This window comes from Varanus komodoensis, unplaced genomic scaffold (assembly GCF_004798865.1).
Source record: "Varanus komodoensis strain SLA01 unplaced genomic scaffold, ASM479886v1 scaffold9, whole genome shotgun sequence".
In the NCBI taxonomy this organism is placed as follows: Eukaryota; Metazoa; Chordata; class Lepidosauria; order Squamata; family Varanidae; genus Varanus; species Varanus komodoensis.
In genome coordinates this window covers 35,391,506-35,410,459 of record NW_025336598.1, presented here as the reverse complement: position 1 = coordinate 35,410,459, position 18,954 = coordinate 35,391,506, and the positions used below count along the sequence as shown (strand labels likewise).

The window sequence follows — 18,954 nt, the reverse complement described above, 5'->3', positions numbered from 1 at the left end:
AGTGTAACCCAATTCTCTCAGTGGGCACTTGGGGGAAGCACTTCCTTCCCTAGCCCCCACCCTATTGTCCCACCCTGTTTCTGACAGCCAAATTGCTTGCACGTTGAGCATTAAATGCAGTCTGAAAAGGCATTTTTATTTCTGTCATGCACAGACCTCTATGGACAAATTGCAGAGTTTATGGTCCTGGGCTGCAAGAAGCTGCTTTAGCGTTGATGTGCCGCCAAGTACACCGTTTAAAAACAAAAAACTCCAGTTGACAATGGCATCAAACAAACCTGAGTGACCCAACAGAAACAAAATATACACCTCCCCTAAGAATTATGGCTTTAAAAAGACTAGCACAGAATGGCAAAGCTCAGTACCACACTGGTGTTCCCCCTTTCTTCCAGTGGGGCTCCAGACAGAGTGCTTGGGGATTATCCCAGTTTATCCTCACAACCACCCTCTTACACTAAGACTAAGAGCTCGTGACTAGCTCACCATTATCCAGAGAGCTTCCTGGCCCCTTGACACACAATCCTACACAAATGTACCCAGAAGCCCCCCTGGGCTCAACAGGGCACAATCTTGCTTTAGCAGATATATAAGCAGTGAACAACCTGGTGCCCTCCGGACATGTGAGACTAGAACTCCAGGCAGCATGCAGTTAGGGGCTCGTGGGAGCTGTAATCCAAACATCTGGGTACCTTGTTGCCCACACCTGAGGTGTTGTTGTTGCTAGTCACAAAGTTGTGTCTGACCCATTGCGACCCCATGGGCAAAATTCCTCCAGGGCTTCCTGTCCTCCACCATCCCCTGGAGTCCACCCAAGCTCACACCAACTGCTTCAGTGACTCCATCCAGCCACCTCATCCTTCTTCTTTTGCCATCAATTGTTCCCAGTATTAGGCTCTTCTCCAGGGAGTCCTTCCTTCTCATTAGGTGGCCAAAGTAGTTGAGTTTCATCTTCAGGATCTGGCCTTCTAAAGAGCAGTCAGGGTTACACAATTGCATCTCTAAGTGACATGAGGCATATAAATAATATTCCATCATGTGAACTAATGATACAGATGTGTAACACACAGTGGTATTGAGTATTTTAATGAATCCAAGGAACAGAAAGTTGTTTTCAGAAGGAGAAAGAAACATGAGTAAAGGCCCCACTTACCCCAGTTGCTGAGGAACATGAGCGTGAGGATGCTACTGTGCTTATGTCCTGCTCCTGGACTTTCCATTGGCTCTGGGTTTGCCACTCACTACAGGAGCAGAATACTGGGCAAGGTAGGTCAGCAGTGTTCTTACCAGTGTTTGCAGCAACACTCCCATAAAATGTGGATTGCAAATTTTCACCCTTATACATGCATGTGAGATAACAGTGGCTTTAACTAGACTCCCATGTATGCATATAAATACATTCCAGGATACCTGTCTGTTGCTTGCAATATGTGTGAATCTGTGTTTGTGTACGCACGCACGCATGCCCACACATGTGTCATGAACATGGATTGTACCACCTGGATCATCTTGCTTGTGAATGGCCAAGATCCCATTTCAGAGATAGTATGCAAAGCCTGAAATGCAACAAACAGCATCAAAGCCAGACAACAACAGCCAGTTTCTCATAGCAACTTTCCCAAACTACCCCTTCACCTTTAAAACCCTCACAGGGAGTTTGAACAGTACAAATTTAGCAGGATGCAGGAACTAAACTGAATGTTAAAATAAAGCATTAGCTATGCCTCAGGCCATCAGATGTTCATATGAATTGAGCATTTTCTCATTATCTCTTCTGTACAAAACACTGCACTTTTTTGAGTAATCAATTTAAGATGACAGTTCACACAGAAAAGACAAACCCCCACCTTTGGATCAACTGAAAAAATTTACATTAACAATGCAGATTCAGAATCTAAACTTACAGAGAGGGTACATTTCTCCCATTGTGTGAGCGCATGCTAAAGAGAGATGGCGATTTGAGGCACAATGGGGGTGACGGCGCAGACTGAGGCAGGAACAAAGTGCATGCACAGCTCAAAAGGGGTTTTGTATTTCTCCTCAGAGGCTCCACTGCTCTACATGCTTTAGCAGTGTAACAGCCTGGTCAGAGGGACAAACAGCTGTGTTGAAACTTGATCTCATGACTCAGTTATAGCTGTAACTGAGACAAGGCCTAAGGGCCTGTTCTCACCACCGGCTCAGCCATATGCAAGCACAATTAGAGAACACAGACGTTGAAACATGTTTTGGTTTGTAACAAGGATGCCTCGGCATGCCTGCATTACAGCTTCCAGGGCGCTCTGCACAGCGCTGTTATCCCACCCTTACCACACCAGTGCGCAAACAAATTTCTAGTCTGGATTCAGCCACCAAAACAATCTCTTTCCTGTTTCCCTCTCCTTCACTTATTGATTCCTTTGATGTACTCCCGCCCAGTTAAGCTAAATTTGCAACACAAATGATAGCATTTGCAAATGCATAAAGATCACTCTTCCCAATTCCAAGTTTCAGAAGAATTGCCAAACACTATTCCAGTCCCAGTAAAAACAATGAATTGCCAAACACTATTCCAGTCCCAGCAAAAACAATGAATTGCCAAACACTATTGCAGTCCCAGCAAAAACAATGAATTGCCAAACACTATTCCAGTTGCAACAAAAACACTGAAAACAAGGACACAATGAATATGCCCAGGTAGATCCAGTTTTAACCAGGTAGATCCAGTAAAATAATAATAGTAAATACATCACCACCACCACCACAATTATTTTGCATTTATACCCTGCCTCCTTCTTGCGAGAAACCCAAGGTTCTCCTGCTCTCCATTTTATCCTCACAACAACCCTGTGAGGTAGGTTAGGCCGAATGCCTGTGACTGGCCTGAAGTCACCCAGGGGGCCTCATGGCTGAGCAGGGACTAGAACTCGGAACTTAGTCCAAAACTCTAACCACCACACCACACTGTTTCTTCCATTCAAGCCTTTTCTTTTTAAGTTTACGGAGCAGGATCAGAGGACATACTTTAGCTTGTTTGGGATTATTTAGTCCAGGACAAGTCACAGCACTCAGGGACACCAACTTGCATATGCCTATACAAGCATGGACTAAATGAGAGTTTAACAATTCTCTCATAACCCTCAGACGACCATAGATTGTGTGACACTTGTTTAACCTTCATATAACCCATACGGTATTGACTTAATTTTCATTTCTTCTGATAAGCTCCTAGGTTTACGCACACCTAATAAATAATAACAAAGCAAAGGTGGCCACATCCTCATGACTGTACATTTTCCATTTGTTATGGGCACATGGAAAATTCACTTCGGTGCATGTGACAAGTGCCCCAGAGGGAACATACTAGGAGCTACTGGGTGGTACAACACCTGCGTCAACCCAAAGTGCAAAAAGAAAAAAGTTGCATTATTCTGATATTTCCTATAAGAGAAGCCCTATGCTTTCCCAGCATATGGTTTCCACAATTGCTCTCTAGATGCAGCAGAGCACAGCAGAACATTTCCTGACAGCTTTTTCATCGTGGAAAATTTTCCATTTCTGAAAAAATGCATTGTTTTATAAAATTAAGTCAGTTACAAAATGGCTTAAACTTTCCCATGAGTTGAACTACATTTCCCGGATGCTCCCACTGACATCACATGGGGTACAGACAGTGCCTTTAGCCAAGCCTCTCTTTTTCCCTGAAAATCTGACAGAGGGTTATGACACCTTTCACAACACTCTCTAAGAAAGGTGTTTGGAAACTAGAGGGAGAAATGGCCAAGATCTCCTTTTCCCACCACCATGCCCTTTCTGCCAGTAGAGCTTTTGCCGGAAGAAAATCCCTTCCAAAATGGAAGATCTCCTTCCATTTGTAGAAAGGCAACCCAGGATCCAAGCCAGTGAATAAGTACAATGCCATAAATCAGTCAAACTGGGAAGTTTCAGAGTAGTAATTAACTTTTTCAGGCAACTATTCCTAGGAAGCAAGCATATATTTAATCTCCCACATACGTGGTCTTGTTTATATGCAAGGGGTGGAAGAGAAACAAACAGGAAGGAAAATTAAAACCAAGCATCTAGATCTTCTCAGACTGATCTCATTCTATTTAGGCCATCAGAACATTTTTCTATGCAAAACACTTCGCTCCAATTATGCAGATCTCTGGTTTATTTTAAAACTCTGTCTCTTCTCAAAGTGGCCCTTCAAGGAAAATAAAAAGGAACAGCTTGATCAGAATACCTCTGCAAGACAGAATCTTGATTATGTATTACACACACACAGTGTAAGCATGGTGAATTTATTTTTAACCCCTTAAGCATGCAAACGTATGCATCCTGGGGGGGGGGGGAGCCATATGATGCCAGAATTTCCCAGCAAGTGCAATTCTATGCATGTTTAGCAAAAGAAAAAGGCTTACAACATGGCTGGCTGGAAAATAAAGGAAGTTGCAAGTCACTTTTCTGTCTAAACATGCAAAAGGATTTCTGCTTCAATATACACAGGATCTGCACTCTGTGTCCAGTAGTTTGTGTTCAAGTTTGGCCTTGCTGGGTGACCTTAGATAAGTTACTCAAACAAACACATTTATTATTTTTAAATGGAGGATAACATACAATGTCTCTAAGGCTGAATAAGACTGTAAAGCCCGCTAAACAAAATAAAGGTTTTTTTGTGGAGTTGTTGTTGCTTGAAGCCTACTTATTAAAGCTGCAGAATTCTAGTCAGTATCCATGTTGGTTTAAAAAACTTTTAAAAATAAAGTAGGGCTTCATCTCATTGCAGGTCCCCAATCTGCCATGACTGAACTCTTCTTTCAACTGTTTAAAATCATCAAGGGGTAGGTGTGTGTAGGTTTATTGTTAGTAGTAATATACATTTTATTTCTATACTATCCAATAAGTGAAGGTTAACACCATTTTATTAAAAAAAGGTAAAATACTAATTAATTAAAATAAAAACAAACTAATAAAGCCCTTCTAATACTGCTGCTCGTTGCCAATCTTCTTTTCCCAGATGCAGAAAAAAATCAATACAAAAATTTATTGACTCGATTAAGACATAGCTCAGAAAGAAGTCATAAAATATTGAAAAGTAGTTCATAATTTTTGACTGGAAAGCTTTCAGTTTTCCAACCCCACCAGGAGTTTCAGTATTTCTATCACCAAAACTATAAGCACAACCAGTGGTGGCAAGAGAGCTTCCATTTTGATTTTAAAATGAAGGAGGAAGAGGCCAAAACAAGTCAAGAAAATGTGAACCAGTCTTCCCACAGAGCGATTTTGACTACTGACTGAGCCAAGACAAGTTCCTGCCCTGCAGTGTGTGAAAATACACTTCTGTGCCAGCTGCTTTGCAATTAGCCACACTCAGGCGGACCACTGACCGTCTTAAACTCCAACAGCCTAAAGCCAGAGGAGCAAATAAGGCAAGGCTGACAAGATATTTTATTAGTCATCAACTGAAGAGGACGATAAAGAAAAGACAGAGGGGCAGTGAAAAGGAACAGTTTTTTAAAATCACAGTCTGGTCATTGTTAATACTTATATAACTCAGCAGAATTTAAAGAACTAGTTCCCGTCCTTTGGATTTGTTTTCACACTAGCGACACCCCTATGCTTGCCACATCCAAAAGCCCCAACCAACCAGATGCTACAGGGATGGGGAACATGTGGCCCTCCAGAGGAGGCTGGAGATCCGTTCCTGTCAGCTTTCCCCATTGGCCATGCTGATAAGGACTGATGGGAACGGCAATTCACCTGGAGGGCATTGTCTTCCTTGGTTCTGGGCTAGTGAAACCACCTGTGGCTGAACATGGCTCTTCCAGCTTCCCATAGCTTAAAAAATCTAACCTGGCAAAGCTGCAACAGACCATAGTCATGTGCTGCAGTTCTGGGGAAACACAGAAAACTCACAGGACATGATGAGGGGCATAACATTTGGTGCTGTTAGCCTTGTTAAGAAAATGTTTGCCCTGTTTTCAAAAGCTCAGGTTTGAAAGTATTATGGAAAAGCATTTCTTCCTATGATCTTAGAAGAAAAAGGGGAGGCTGGTGGGACTTCCATGAATTTCTTGCTCCTCCCCATGATTAGCAAAACTAGAATAAATTAAGGTAACACTGAAGCAAAGAAAGAGGAAAATATGCAAACGTGATTAATGCATGCATTCCACAGAAGGAAGTTTTTCTTGGTGAGGATTTCACTTATGTATTTCATTCACAGTATTTGTATACTACTCCATATCTACACAGATGCTGGAGCTGTGGGCAATAACAAGCAAGAACAAATTTCCACAATAAGGTTTTGTAATACGGTTATATGAGAGTTGATCAATCCATAAATCAACCGATTGGTGACCACGTTTGTACTGGAAATAGGAAGACAGAGAGAGAAAACAGCAAATCTGGAAGGAGAGATGTCTTCTGATTTTTTTTCCCTCAAAAAGTTATGAAATATTTTCTCTCAGAATTTAAGACAAGGTGTTTATATATCATTACTCAGCCTTTTCTCGCTCTAAATTATTTCTAAAAATTGTGTTATAGGAACATTTTTATAGAAGGATTACAGAGAGATGATAAAGCTATGGGAAAACATATTTTAATCCTCTCTCTGAAATTCCCAGCATAGTTTTTTCTTATTAAATATAACTTATTAAAATTGTTGATCTAAGTTTTTTTTACTGGTAGAAACTTAAGAAAGTCTCCAAGTCATGCTCAGTGTCCCAACATGAGTTAAATCACCATATCATAATATTGAAAAAAATGAGAGTTCTTGAGAGTTTGGATTTTGTTCTGCCAACTCTTGTGTTTCTGGGCTTGTTCTAGTTATATCCTGTAGTAGTTAATAAATGTAGTTATAATCTAAAACCCACACATGAAAAAACATTGTGGGTTTTCCTGCCAGCCATACCGGATGCAGCAGAACAGCCTATGAGTTATCCCACCTTGGCTGTTTTTTTTTAATTAGCTTTGAGGATTGAGTCTACAGACCGCAGTGCCTCACTTTTTAATCAAATTCTTTATTAATACCGACACGACCATGCAGTGAATGCCATCTTAGCTATAAAGTCTTTTTAACGGCTACCATTAGAATGAAGACTTTCTATTTAAATGGCATTCGGTACCCTGATCCCCATGGTGTGAGAAGCTACCATTGGAGAGCAGCTTTCAAGATCAACCAAAATAAAAAGATGTCTATTGACATAAATTACTTACAAAATGAAACACTTTTCAATTGATAAGCTGACATTGTGTGAAGGTTCTTAAGTATGGTTGCTTACCATTCCCAAACTTCCCCAGTCAATTCCTTTTCTTCTGAGTTGATAGTTAAATTCTAAATTTAGGAATTTCCCTGAATTTTTTATACATATGAGAAAATGTTGCACACCCATCATCTTCTGCCTCCAGGTCTCCCTGCTTCTTCTGCGTTCCAGGATGATTCAGATGTTTCAGGGATGAGTTGTTGATGTACTGTCTAGTCGGACATAAAATATGAACCTAAGATAGGTTGTGAACAACTTGGTTTGCTCATAAAATTATCACACTTGGTACATTAAATTTAATTTTATAGTTTATTTAGACAATAATTATAATTTACTGAGTTTACTTTTAAAAGTCTTTTAAGTATAAAGATCTTTTTATGAGCAAACCAAGTTATATATAAGTAAAGCAGCCTTTCCAAACTAGTGCCCTACAGTTGTTTTGGACCACAATCCCGGAACTCCTTACTATTAGCCATGCTGCCTGAGATGGATGGGAGCTGAAGACCCAAATATCTGAAATGCATTAAGCTGAGGAAGGTGATGTTAAATCAGCAAAGTTGCTTTAAATCTGTAGAGAACACTAAACGTATAAGAATTGCTGATTTTCTTATTTTTTCCTAATTTTCCTGCATTTTTCTGCAAAACAATTTAAAAAATTGGAAAAAAACACAGATCTTCCATGGCTCCAACAATTCCAGAAATTTTACATCTCTAGTTTGCATAATATGGAAACCTTACAATTAAAGGTTGCATATTCAAATGGCAACTGGCATGCAGTGCAGCTCTTCAGAGTTAAATAATCCATGGTGAGCCCAGAAAGTCATGTGAACTAGGTAATCGATTTAAGTGCTCAGCCTCAATGCACCTATGTGTTAATTTGTATGACACTGTACAAATGGCCTGCCAACCAATGAATATATTATAACCATGGAAAGCAAACTAGCTGTATGTCAGACCTGGAAGAATAAAAAGAAATTCGACATCTTAGAGAGACAAGATGTTATAACCTTTTGCCCTCCAAACAACTTGTTCTCCACAGTTAATGAAGCTCAAGAAATGGTGTTCTTGAGAGAACTAACTACTCTCTCAAATACAATACAGTTTAGGAAAGATGGAAAAATAAGCATTTATTTATTCATTCATGTATTAATAGGCTGCCCATAACTGTCAAGGCCTTCCTAGGTGGCTTACATATATTAAAACTAATAACACATATTAAAACCTTATTAAAACACAATGAATTAAAACTTCTATAAAAGCAATATAAAAAAGCTTCTCCCCCCCACAAAAAAAACCCAGCAGGCACTTCTGAAACTATTATGGGCTGCATGTTTTCATGCAGGGTTTCTTGGGTTAAGCAAAGTTCATCCTGACAAGTCAGCAAGTTGCACCCACATATGCAAAATTCCGTTTCGTAAATTTTCACACGCCTGAAAGAACTTAATGTTTCCAACACAAATATAGAAGGCATGAGAATGACCACAACTCAACCATATAAAAACAGCTTTTGAAACTACAATGATTAACCTGGACCATTTGTCCCAGCCTTCCCCAACCTAGGACTCCCCAGATGTTTTGAACTTCAACATCTGTTGAACCTGGCCAGTACAGCCAAAAGGGAGGAATGCTGGAAGTTGCAGCCTAAAGCATCCAGGAATCCCAAGGTTGGGTAAATCCTGACCTATTCTATGCAAGGTTCCCAGACAGAGGTAATTTGGAGGTATATACCATTACAGGTAGCGTCTCGGGAATAGCACACCGTTTGTGGAGTTTCCCCCAGGGAATTGAGGCTCATTCATTCTCAGCCTTTATAGTCAGCAAGTTAAAACTTCAATGCGCCACCAGCCTTTCAGTGATTCAGTGCTTCTCCTTGTATTTAGAGGGTTCCACTGTTTTATCTCAATGAACGTGTTTTATCTATTTTGTTTCAATTGGCTGCATGGTTATGATTTTATTCCAAATCATCCAAACCAATCCCTGAGTGGAAGGCCAATTCAAAGGTGCATTAAACAAAGAAATAAGCTGGCCCAATGTAAAAATGAATATAAAATCCAAGATGAGGGCAAAATCAGCCTCTGGAGGCATCATTTTGCTGCCTACTGCCAAATAGGTACACACATGCATACATACATGAGAAGGCCTGCTTCTCCAGAAACAGCAACTCCCTATTGTCAGAGGAAGCATGTTCAATACTTCAGGCAGCCAACCCTCAACCCAGTCAATCAACAAGAGTGAAACAGCACAGACACCTTAGTGCTAATTTTGCTACGCTGATGCCCGTTCATTTGCAACTCACTCAACATGGAAAAGCCCTGGAGAAACCAGCCGGTGAGGGAGCAGCACCTGAACTGGCAGGTCTGATCTCAGCCACTGCTTCCCGAGGGTAATTTGCACAAACACCTCCGCAACAGCAGCTACTGAAATTGCTGCCAGAGAACAGGGCCCATGTTAATGGACAGGGCAGATCAGACATCGGTTGCTGCTAACATCTGTGTCCCTGGGGCCACTCAGTGCACACCAGCTAACAAAATGCCTGAACCAGCCTCCAGAGATTTAGGATCTTTTGCAAAGTTGCCATTATTCGGAAAGACCTAGCAACACCACCATGGTCTAGAACAGAGGGGTGGGTAGATAGTAGAATTTCAGAAGTTTGGGACTTCAGCTTCCAAGAGTCCCTGCCAACATAACCAATGGTCAGGGATTTTGGGAGCTCAAGTCGGATACATCTGGAATGCCTTCATCCACCTACCCCTGGTCTAGAATCAAGAGAATCACAAACAGCACAGCTCTGTGGTGAAGACACCAATGAATTCAGAAAGATTTCACCTATTCTTCCTGCTCCCTCCCCACCAGCCCCGCTGCCAAATCATTCAACTAATTCTTTAAACACTGAGGGAGAGAGGGGAGTTAAATGACTTCTGAGACATCATGCCTCAAAAGCAGCTCCTGCAAACTTTGTAATTTTCTCAACTGAGTCAGCAAGGGAACTGCCTGACGTGATCACCTTCACCAAATGCCTCACACATCAGAAACTGTCAACCAACTGTGTGATGCCGTTATTAAATACAAAAGATCACACAGGGTTATTGCTAAGGTAAAAGTGAGAGAAAGAGAAGGATTCTGTAAGCCGCCTTTGAAAGGGTTAACAAGGCAAGGTATAAATATAATAAACAAACAAATGCAAGTGGGTGAGAACAAAGGTCACACAAAGCCTTTTCAATGGCATTTCCCACCTGTGAAAGTAAAGCTTTGTGCACTTCCTGGAGGGCAGTAAAGGCTGCCCAATTCCATCTTTTCACTGAAAAATCAACTGAAGAGGCATCCGGTGGGTGTTCCCACAAGATTTTCTACTTGAGGGCTGCCATAATTTACAGCATGAGGCGACAGAACTCAAAATCCCCAAGACTCAACTTGATCAACAGCAGCCTTGCCCTAACCTGATGCCTCTCAGATGTGTGACACCTCTCATCATTCTCAACCAGCAAGGCCATGATGTGATGTAGTCAAACAGCTCTGAAGGGCACCAGGTTAGGGAAGAAAGGTTTACAACCATAATTTATGGTCAGCACCAACCCCTTTCTTCCCCTAAACTTTCTGACTGCTGTAAGGTCATGAGCAGGGTGGTCTTATATCGCGCTTTGTTTTAAAGCAGGCAGATTCAGTCTGTGCAATACAAAAGATTTACATCTGTACATCAAGTGGTAACAATGTCAATTAAAACCCAATTCTGTTCCAGGCTGTAGCACCAGATGTGGAAAAGCCAAAGGGGCACAAATACTTCTGCAACGCTTGGAATATTCTGCTACTACTGATCAGGCTGAAAGACCCAGAGTTAATCCAAAACTGATAATGATGAAGTTTTCTGAAGGAAATAACATTCATCACATCACACATATGGTATATAAGTAAGTTCTATCTGGAATAATACTGATAGTAAAACCCTGGGGTGGGCCTATTGGCTTATGGTTGTTACGTTTCTGCAGGGAAAAGAGAGCTTGATATTTGCAGGGGATGGCTCTGAGAGATCGCTCTACTTCTTTCCACAGTTCCCAGCATTCTGGTCATACACCCCAATGATTTCCCTGACTTCCTTCATAACATGCAGCTTTCCATGTAGCCCAAACTTGGAGAGAAATGCAATGGGGGTGGCTTTGAAACTTCTCATTGTGCACCTCACCAGGTTCAGACACCAGCCATGAGGCACAAGGCAAAGCACCCATATGCAACCCACACACAACTTGTACAACCTCAAAGTAGCTAGTAACACAGATAGTTTGCACGTAGCACTGATGTTGGACAACAAGCACTGGGAGCAACTAATGGCAAAGCAGAAGACAGATTTGATGAGTGGAGTACGATCCATCGAGTTATTCTTTTCAATAAGTTCTGCTGAAATGAACTTGCAACTCCATTCATATGTATAAGGCTTCAGATGAAATTCTTACTGGATATGTACTCCATATTGATCAGGTGACGTGCCAAAATGTGCTGACAGTCCCAAGTCACAGCTCTCCACTTCTGAAATTCCCCTCGAATATATATTTACTATATGCATGTACAATATATTTATTTTACTTGACATTTAAATATTTAATTGAAAATATTTCTAAGCTGCATCTCAGGCCAGGAGCCCATTTGAAGTTCAAGGATGGGCAACCTGTACTCCTCAACATGCTGCTGAATACAGCTCGCACCATTCCTGCCCGCTGGCCCTGTTAAAATAGGGCTCTGAGCAACACCTCAAGGAACACAAGTTCACTGTGCATTTTCCACACATACACACATGCTTGCAACTTTTGGTAATGGGGAGGAACAGGCAGTACCCCTGTCATCTAAGAGGAAGATTAGTTGTAAAGGATGGAGTCACATTTTTGAAGTGAAATTTTGGGTGTAACCCTATCCATGTTTAGGCAGAAATAAGTCCTCCTTGCAAGTTGTAGGAATTCCTGCTTCATGTTGTAGGACTTATTTCTTTCTAAACTTTAATAGGATGGCACCCTACCAACCAACATAGCTCCAAAGGTGGATATTGATGATTTGTTGAGAAATATAACAATGACACTTGTTACATGCATAAGAAGACAAAAGATTATTTTAGGCAATCACAGCTAAAGCAAAAGGTGCTGGAAAGCTGTCTGTGATCCTGACTAGACAAAACTCTACAGGTGTGCTAATCTCATCACTCCTGGACAAGAACTGTTTGCTGAACAGCTCCTGATATGAGGATTTTCCTGTTGCCTCTGCAGGATACTCTGTTGAAGCCCTTGCCAATCTCCGAAATGGAAAAATGACTAGGGAGGTGGACATAGTAACCTCACAATAACTCACTTTTCTCTCTAGGGAAACAATCAGACCATGGCTGGAGCAACACTGGCAGAAATTTCAGAATGAATCCAATCAAACACAGGCTAGAGCCCATTTGAAGGCCTGCTCTGTGGTGACAGGAGCAGCAAAGAGGAGCTTCTTTCCTGGCGCTACTGCCTCTGCACAGAGCTGCACTGGGCGGTCAGCGGTCTTCTAACAGGAACGCGCAAGAGGAGGACTCAGACCTCTTGGCAGCCCACTGCAAGCAATCTGCTCAGCACTTTGCAAACAAAGTTGCTCAGATCTACTCAAAGTTGGTTGCTGTAATTGATACAGTCCCAGTAGATGTAACTTGTCAGTATTATGGAATATATTCCCAACTGTACAGGCCTGAGAATGTGGAAGGATCATTGAGAGAGGTGGGAGCCACAACATGTGTTTCAGATGCTTACCCTTCCTTGCTCATAACAGCAGCCCGAGGGGAACTAGCCAAATGGGTATGCGGCTGTGACTCAGGCCTCCTTTGATTAAGGCAGGATCTCAGCCCATCCTGCAAAGCCCTCACAGACTCCCTCTCCATTACTTAGCTACTGGCCAGCATTCAATATTCCACTTGAATGTGTTAGAGCTTGTGGTGACCTCCCAGCTCCAAGGTTTCCTGGATGAGCTGAGATACCAAGATCTATTTCCATCTGGATTCAGCCCTGGTTATGAGACAGAAACAACTTTGGTTTCCTTGGCAGATGACCTACAACAGACAGGAGGAGTGGATCCCTGTTGGTTTTCATGATATCCTTCTCGGCCACCTCACTTGTGTGGGAACTGGACGCCCGGTCTTATTCTTTCCTAGCGCCGCAGACTCAGAAGGTGCTGGGAGACTGCTGTTTGACCTGTGGAGTTTCTCGGGATTCTGTTGTGTCCTATGCTATTTGACATTTATACCAAACCCAACCTTGCCTGGAGTTTGGGGGTTTGGTTTCACCATTAAGCCAATGACACCCAACTCTCTCCCTCCTTTCCATCTCATGCCAAGGAAGCTGTTTCATACTAAATCAGTGTCTGTCAATGGCAATGGGCTGGATGAAGGCAAACAAACTGAAGCTTAATCAAGGCAAGGCACTCAAGAAAGAGGTGCTCCTGGTCAGTTTATTTATTTATTTAGAATGTTTGTTGGAAGGAGGATCAAGGAATAAGGACCCAGCCTGTGCTGGCTGGGGTTATGGTCACCCTGAAGACACAGGTGCACAGCCTGGGCATACTTCTGGGTTCAGCTCTGAACCTGGATGCTCAGGTTTCACCAATGGCTAATGCACAATGAAAAGTGGTGTACCAGATGCCAGCAACAGTGTTCTCCATCTCCTTAATCTCAATCTTCCAAATGACATTTATTCCAGTCTTTTCACAACAGAACCCATCTTGTCTCCCCCTCTCCACTCAGATACCCCCTTCATTCATTCCCCACCATTTCTGTTTTTTTTTTTTTTTCTTCAATGTTCAAAGAATCTCAATTGGGGTTAGTTTTTTTCCCCAGCCTCTACAAATGGTATAATTGTGTTCAATTTTTTGTATTGTATTACTTTGTCTTTCACAAATGTACTCTTATGGCTGAACGATATGTAGAAACTTGTCCAGTCCATTTCCTTAGCTTTTTTAGCTGTCAAAGGGAGCTATGAAGTGGGATAGATAACAGATATTGAGAAAGTGATATTGCATTTACACATCTTTGAATTCAGTTGCCAGGGCCCAAATCGTCAATTGAAAACCACCTCTAAAGGGGGAAGATGCAGCAAAAGGTACACCAGTGGGATGGAAGGCAACATCTCCCCCACAGCAATGTAATCTTCTCCATGTTCAGCGCTGAGCTGACTCTTCTCAATGTCTTCCATCTTTCCAACACCACCTTGTGACAAGAGATATTATTGACTGCCTGCTTCTGACAGCTCCTTCTCTGAGCATGGTCCATTGCAATTACTGATATTTGTAAAAAACAAAGCCAAACCAAACCACAGATATACACAAATGTGATGGTTGGGAAATAAATGGAGAGGAAGTTGAAGTGCCTGCAGCCTCTGCTCCTAAAGCTGCCACAAAAAAACAGGGAGGATGTAATACAGTGGTACCTTGGCTCACAAACGCCTCAGTTCATGACCAAGTTGGGTCGCGAACAGAAATTTCAGAAAAATTTTGCCTTAGGTCGCAAACTCTGCATGGGGGGACAACCACGATCGCGGCCATCTTCCCCGCACAAGCATGATCACAATCGCGGCCATCTTCCCCGCTCACAGTCGCAGACAAACCTGTCGTCACTTGCTGTGAAGCTTACTGAATAATGGCTCCGAAGAAAGCGCAGAGCAAGCATGGTGGTAAAAAGAACGTGCAGAGCGGAATGAAGGTGACCAGAACATGCGGATTTTTCGCCAAAAATTGACCCTGAAGAGAGGAAACCCCTGAAGGAGATCTCCCCAATGTCCTTATGGAAGGGGACTCTCCCTCCAAATGATACCCTCCCCTCCACCTCGGTTAGTGTTCTCTACTGTACTCTGTTACTTTGTTGTTCTTCGTTACTTTGTTTCAAATTTTTGTGATTTAAAAAAAATATTTACAGAACGGATTAACCTTATTTACATTAACCTTATGGGGAAATTTGACTTGGCTCGCAACCAATTCAGGTCGCAACCAGAGTCATGGAACCGATTAGGAAGATGTTGAAATGGTGGAGGGAACTAAGAAATACCAGTTCAACACTTGAAAATGAAAGAAGTACATTGTAAAGGGGGAAGATATTGCTGCCACTGCCCCCCCCTCCCAGGTGCACCTTGCTTTGCCACATTACTGAAGCTTCTCCGCAGACAGACAGGGATGGGAGTGCTGCTCTTGGTCAGCAGCTCCTCAGCTGTTCCTTACAACCCATGGTGAAAAGGTTCTCCCAGATCCAAATGACATGATATCCCGTCTTAGTATGGACAAGCCCTAGAACAAACCATGGTTTTTCAGGGCAGCTGGTTCCCAAAACATAAACCACCCTGCAAAAAGCAGGCTGGGCTCAGATGACCTACAGGCTACTGACTCCAATGGGTTGCTGTGTTGTGCAAACCAGGTCAAAGCAATGCCTGCCGGAGAAACTGAACTGACCTATGTCAATCAAGGCGGACTACTTGGGATGCCTAGGAACCAATTAAGTCAAGTCCTCCTTCATTATGCACACAGATTAAAATGCATAGCAATAAGAGGCGAATGGCTCGTGAACTTTTAATAAAAATTAAAGACGCGACTGGTATGGCATGGACTGCTGTGGCAGACAGACAATATGTAAACACAGCAAGCCAATGCAAGGGCTTCTGTAAATAACTGGCTGTTCACACAAAGTAAACTGCTTCTGCTGAAGTGGGCTGGTTGTTGTCCCCCCCCCCCCCATATGCTCATGCTATCATACCTATCAGTCAGCCTGACTTTCAGTGGCAAGTATCCCAATAATAACAGGAAAATCTAGTATATGGAGGGAAACTATTCAGATAATCACATTTAAGATCTGAATACAGGTATGATGGCTTGCATTACAATGTTACTCTTTCCCAGTTAAGTCAATGCATCCACTCTAACTTGGGCGATTATGGGATAGCAGTGACTGAGTGAGAAGAGACCTTGGGGTAGTGGTGGATGAAAATGCCAGCACAGTGCTTCAGCTGCCGTGAAGAAGGCAAACTCCATGCTAGGCATCATTAGGGACAGAACAGAAAATCTTACATCCCTTATTTAAAAAATCTCTGCTGTGACTGCACTCGGAATATTGTGCTCAGTTCTGGTCGCCTTACCCGAAAAAGGACATTATTCAGCCAGAAAAGTGCAGAGAAGGGCAACAAAAATGAGCAGGGGGTTGAAGCAGCCCCCCTATGAGGAGTGGCTATGACAACTATGTTAGGCTATGGTATTTGCTGCCATGGGAAGTGGTGATGGCCACCAATCTGGATGGCTTTGAAAGGGGACTGGAGAGATTCATGAGGGAGGAGGCTATCAGTGGCTGCTAGCCTTGCTGGCTATATGCTCCCTCCTTTCCCAGAGGTGGCCCGCCTGCAGACAGCAGTTGCTGAGGAGCTTGGGCAGGAGGAGGTCTTGCAAGCATCCAGCATGGCTTTTCTTATGTTCTTAGGATACAAATGAAATGGTCCACTAATGCAACTCAATTTTCTAAGACAGAAGAGCCATTGCCACAAGCCAATTACTGTTACTGAATATAAAAACCAAAAGAACTTTGAGACTTCCTATTGTCTAGCACTGAGAAGAGCCAATGGATGGATCTGGTGTACAGATCCACACAGCGACCTCCTTGCACAGGCCAACACAGAATGCCCTTGTAACTCATTTCATACTTCAACAGTCTCCTAAACAGAACAATGCAATGTCAGAATAGGAACCAGGCAACTGCCAAATGTATTTGTGGCACAAGTATTTATTTACCCAAGTGAACACACAAGCCTATAGTTAACAGATGCCAACAAAAAAGCACTAATTTTTAAATTTGACTGTTATATTCTTCAGGGAATTAGATTAACCATTTTAAAATACATGCTATCATTTACAACTCTCTCAGCAGCAAAGGACAATTAAAGCCAAGCATACAAGTCATGTCCAGAGTTCTCTTTTGTTTTCTAATCTACTTTGCAAAGCAATTTAAGATCAACGCTTTCTTCAGCTCCTCACTTCCACTGCAGGCACAACTGGTCTACACTTTAACACAGAGACCAAATTAAACACTCTCTTACTTCCAACCAAATTATCCATCACTTTCCCATTTTATTTTTAATTTGTGACTTTTCCAAGCACTTCTCTCCCTCGTCCCTCCCCTCACACACATCCAGAACCAAAGTAACTTTTCCTACAAGAGTTGTAGCATAGAGGGAAGGGCTTATGTTTGGCAAAGTAATGAGTAACATCTGTAACCACAGTTGCCCTGTGGGCATCCGAAGATGAATCCCACATTCCTTCCTTTGAAGCTGTTGAAGGCTGTAGCGAGCAGGGTTGGGGGGAGGGAGAGCTAAGGAAAGTTTACAGATTCTCTTTCCTCCCCACCCCCTCTCCCTTCCTACTCCGGCACAGCCTGCCTCCTAGAAGTGATTAAAGGATGCCTTCCACCACCACACCGCCTCCCAAGTTTCCAAAGCCGCCTCTAGAAACCAAGCGCAGATGTAATATTATTGGCTTCGGGAGCTTTTTCCTCCGAGGATTCGAAAAGCGCGTCCGAGACGCCCATTTACACAGACAGCTCGCCGGGCAGCGGCGCGCATTGCAGAAACCGCATATGTGTGTGTATATATATCCACGATTTCGAATCGCCAGCCCGTTTTGTGACACCCGTCCCCCCGCACGCGCGCGCGCACACACACACAGGTTTTTAACAATGAAAGGAGGAAAGGCGACCGGCGGCGGGGCGTGTGCGCAAACCGAGCTCTCTCCGAAGGTTATTTTTTTCCAACAACAGAGAAATAGTAATCGTCTCCAACGTTGTATCAGAGGCGCAGTCAGAAGCGGGTTGTGATCCAATGTGGGAAAAACGGAGAGAGGACGCATTCTGGATCCCAAGGAGAAGGGAAAGGATAAGGAATACTGGCGGGAGCGAGAGCGGGAGAAGGCGAGCTTCAGCTCAGACAGGCAACCCACTCACCTCCTCATAGCACCGCAGACAAAGGCAAAGCGGGGGAGAGGCGGAGGCGGTGCGGGATCCCCAGGCGCAGCTAGAGGAGGAGGACGGCGGCGGCGGCGAGCAGGAACTTCCCGTCCATGGGCTTTGCTGCAGCAGCGGCTCTTACTCCGGTGGTAGCCGTAAGCAGAGCTGGCGGCGGCGGACAAGCGCGACGTCCCCGGGGTCCCGCGCTCTAATCACTGCGCTGCGCCCGGCCGCATCTCCCCAGCGCCCGTCCCCCTTCCGGCGGTGTCTGGGCTGGCGGCGGCGGCGGCGCCCTTGGGAGCCGGGAGAAGAACTTCCCCGTCGAGTCGCGACAGGGAAAAGTTGGCAAGAGGACGAGCCAAGCGCAAAGTTCCAGAGAGGCAGCCAGGCGAGCCGAGGCAGCGCAGGCTCCGGGGGAGGGGGCGGAGAGGGGGAGGGGCTCCCAGCCGGGAATACAGCTGCAGTAAGAAAGAGAGGAGGAAGTGGCTGCTCCCTGCTCTGCCAATGGGCGTCTGGAGCTGTAATTAACCAGGCAGCAGGCACATCATTTCCTCCCGGCGCGAATCCAGGCGCCCCGTTTCGCCCCCTGCAGGGCCAACCAGGCATCGCACCGTGGCCCGCGACGCGCCACGCCCACGCAAGCTGCGCCGCACGCGCGCCGCCGATGCCCGCGCCTGCCTTCGAGAGCAGCTCTCGTAGCCGTGGCCCTGGCCGGGGACTGCCTTGCTGCTTCTCACGGGAGCAACCTGT

General features: G+C 43.8%; 1 protein-coding gene across 2 annotated transcripts in view; it reads right to left on the bottom strand.

The window, feature by feature from the left end:
* ACVR1 (activin A receptor type 1) overlaps nt 1-18,548 on the bottom strand; it is an 89,581-nt gene extending 71,033 nt beyond the window's left edge. Inside the window, exon 1 of one of the 2 annotated variants that reach the window (XM_044417822.1) lies at nt 18,202-18,548. In XM_044417822.1, the coding sequence (XP_044273757.1) occupies nt 18,202-18,209 (8 nt within the window). In that variant the 5' untranslated portion in view covers nt 18,210-18,548. The remainder of the gene's footprint in view (nt 1-18,201) is intronic. The other variant, XM_044417821.1, reaches the window with a different exon arrangement.
* Nucleotides 18,549-18,954: the final 406 nt, after the last annotated feature.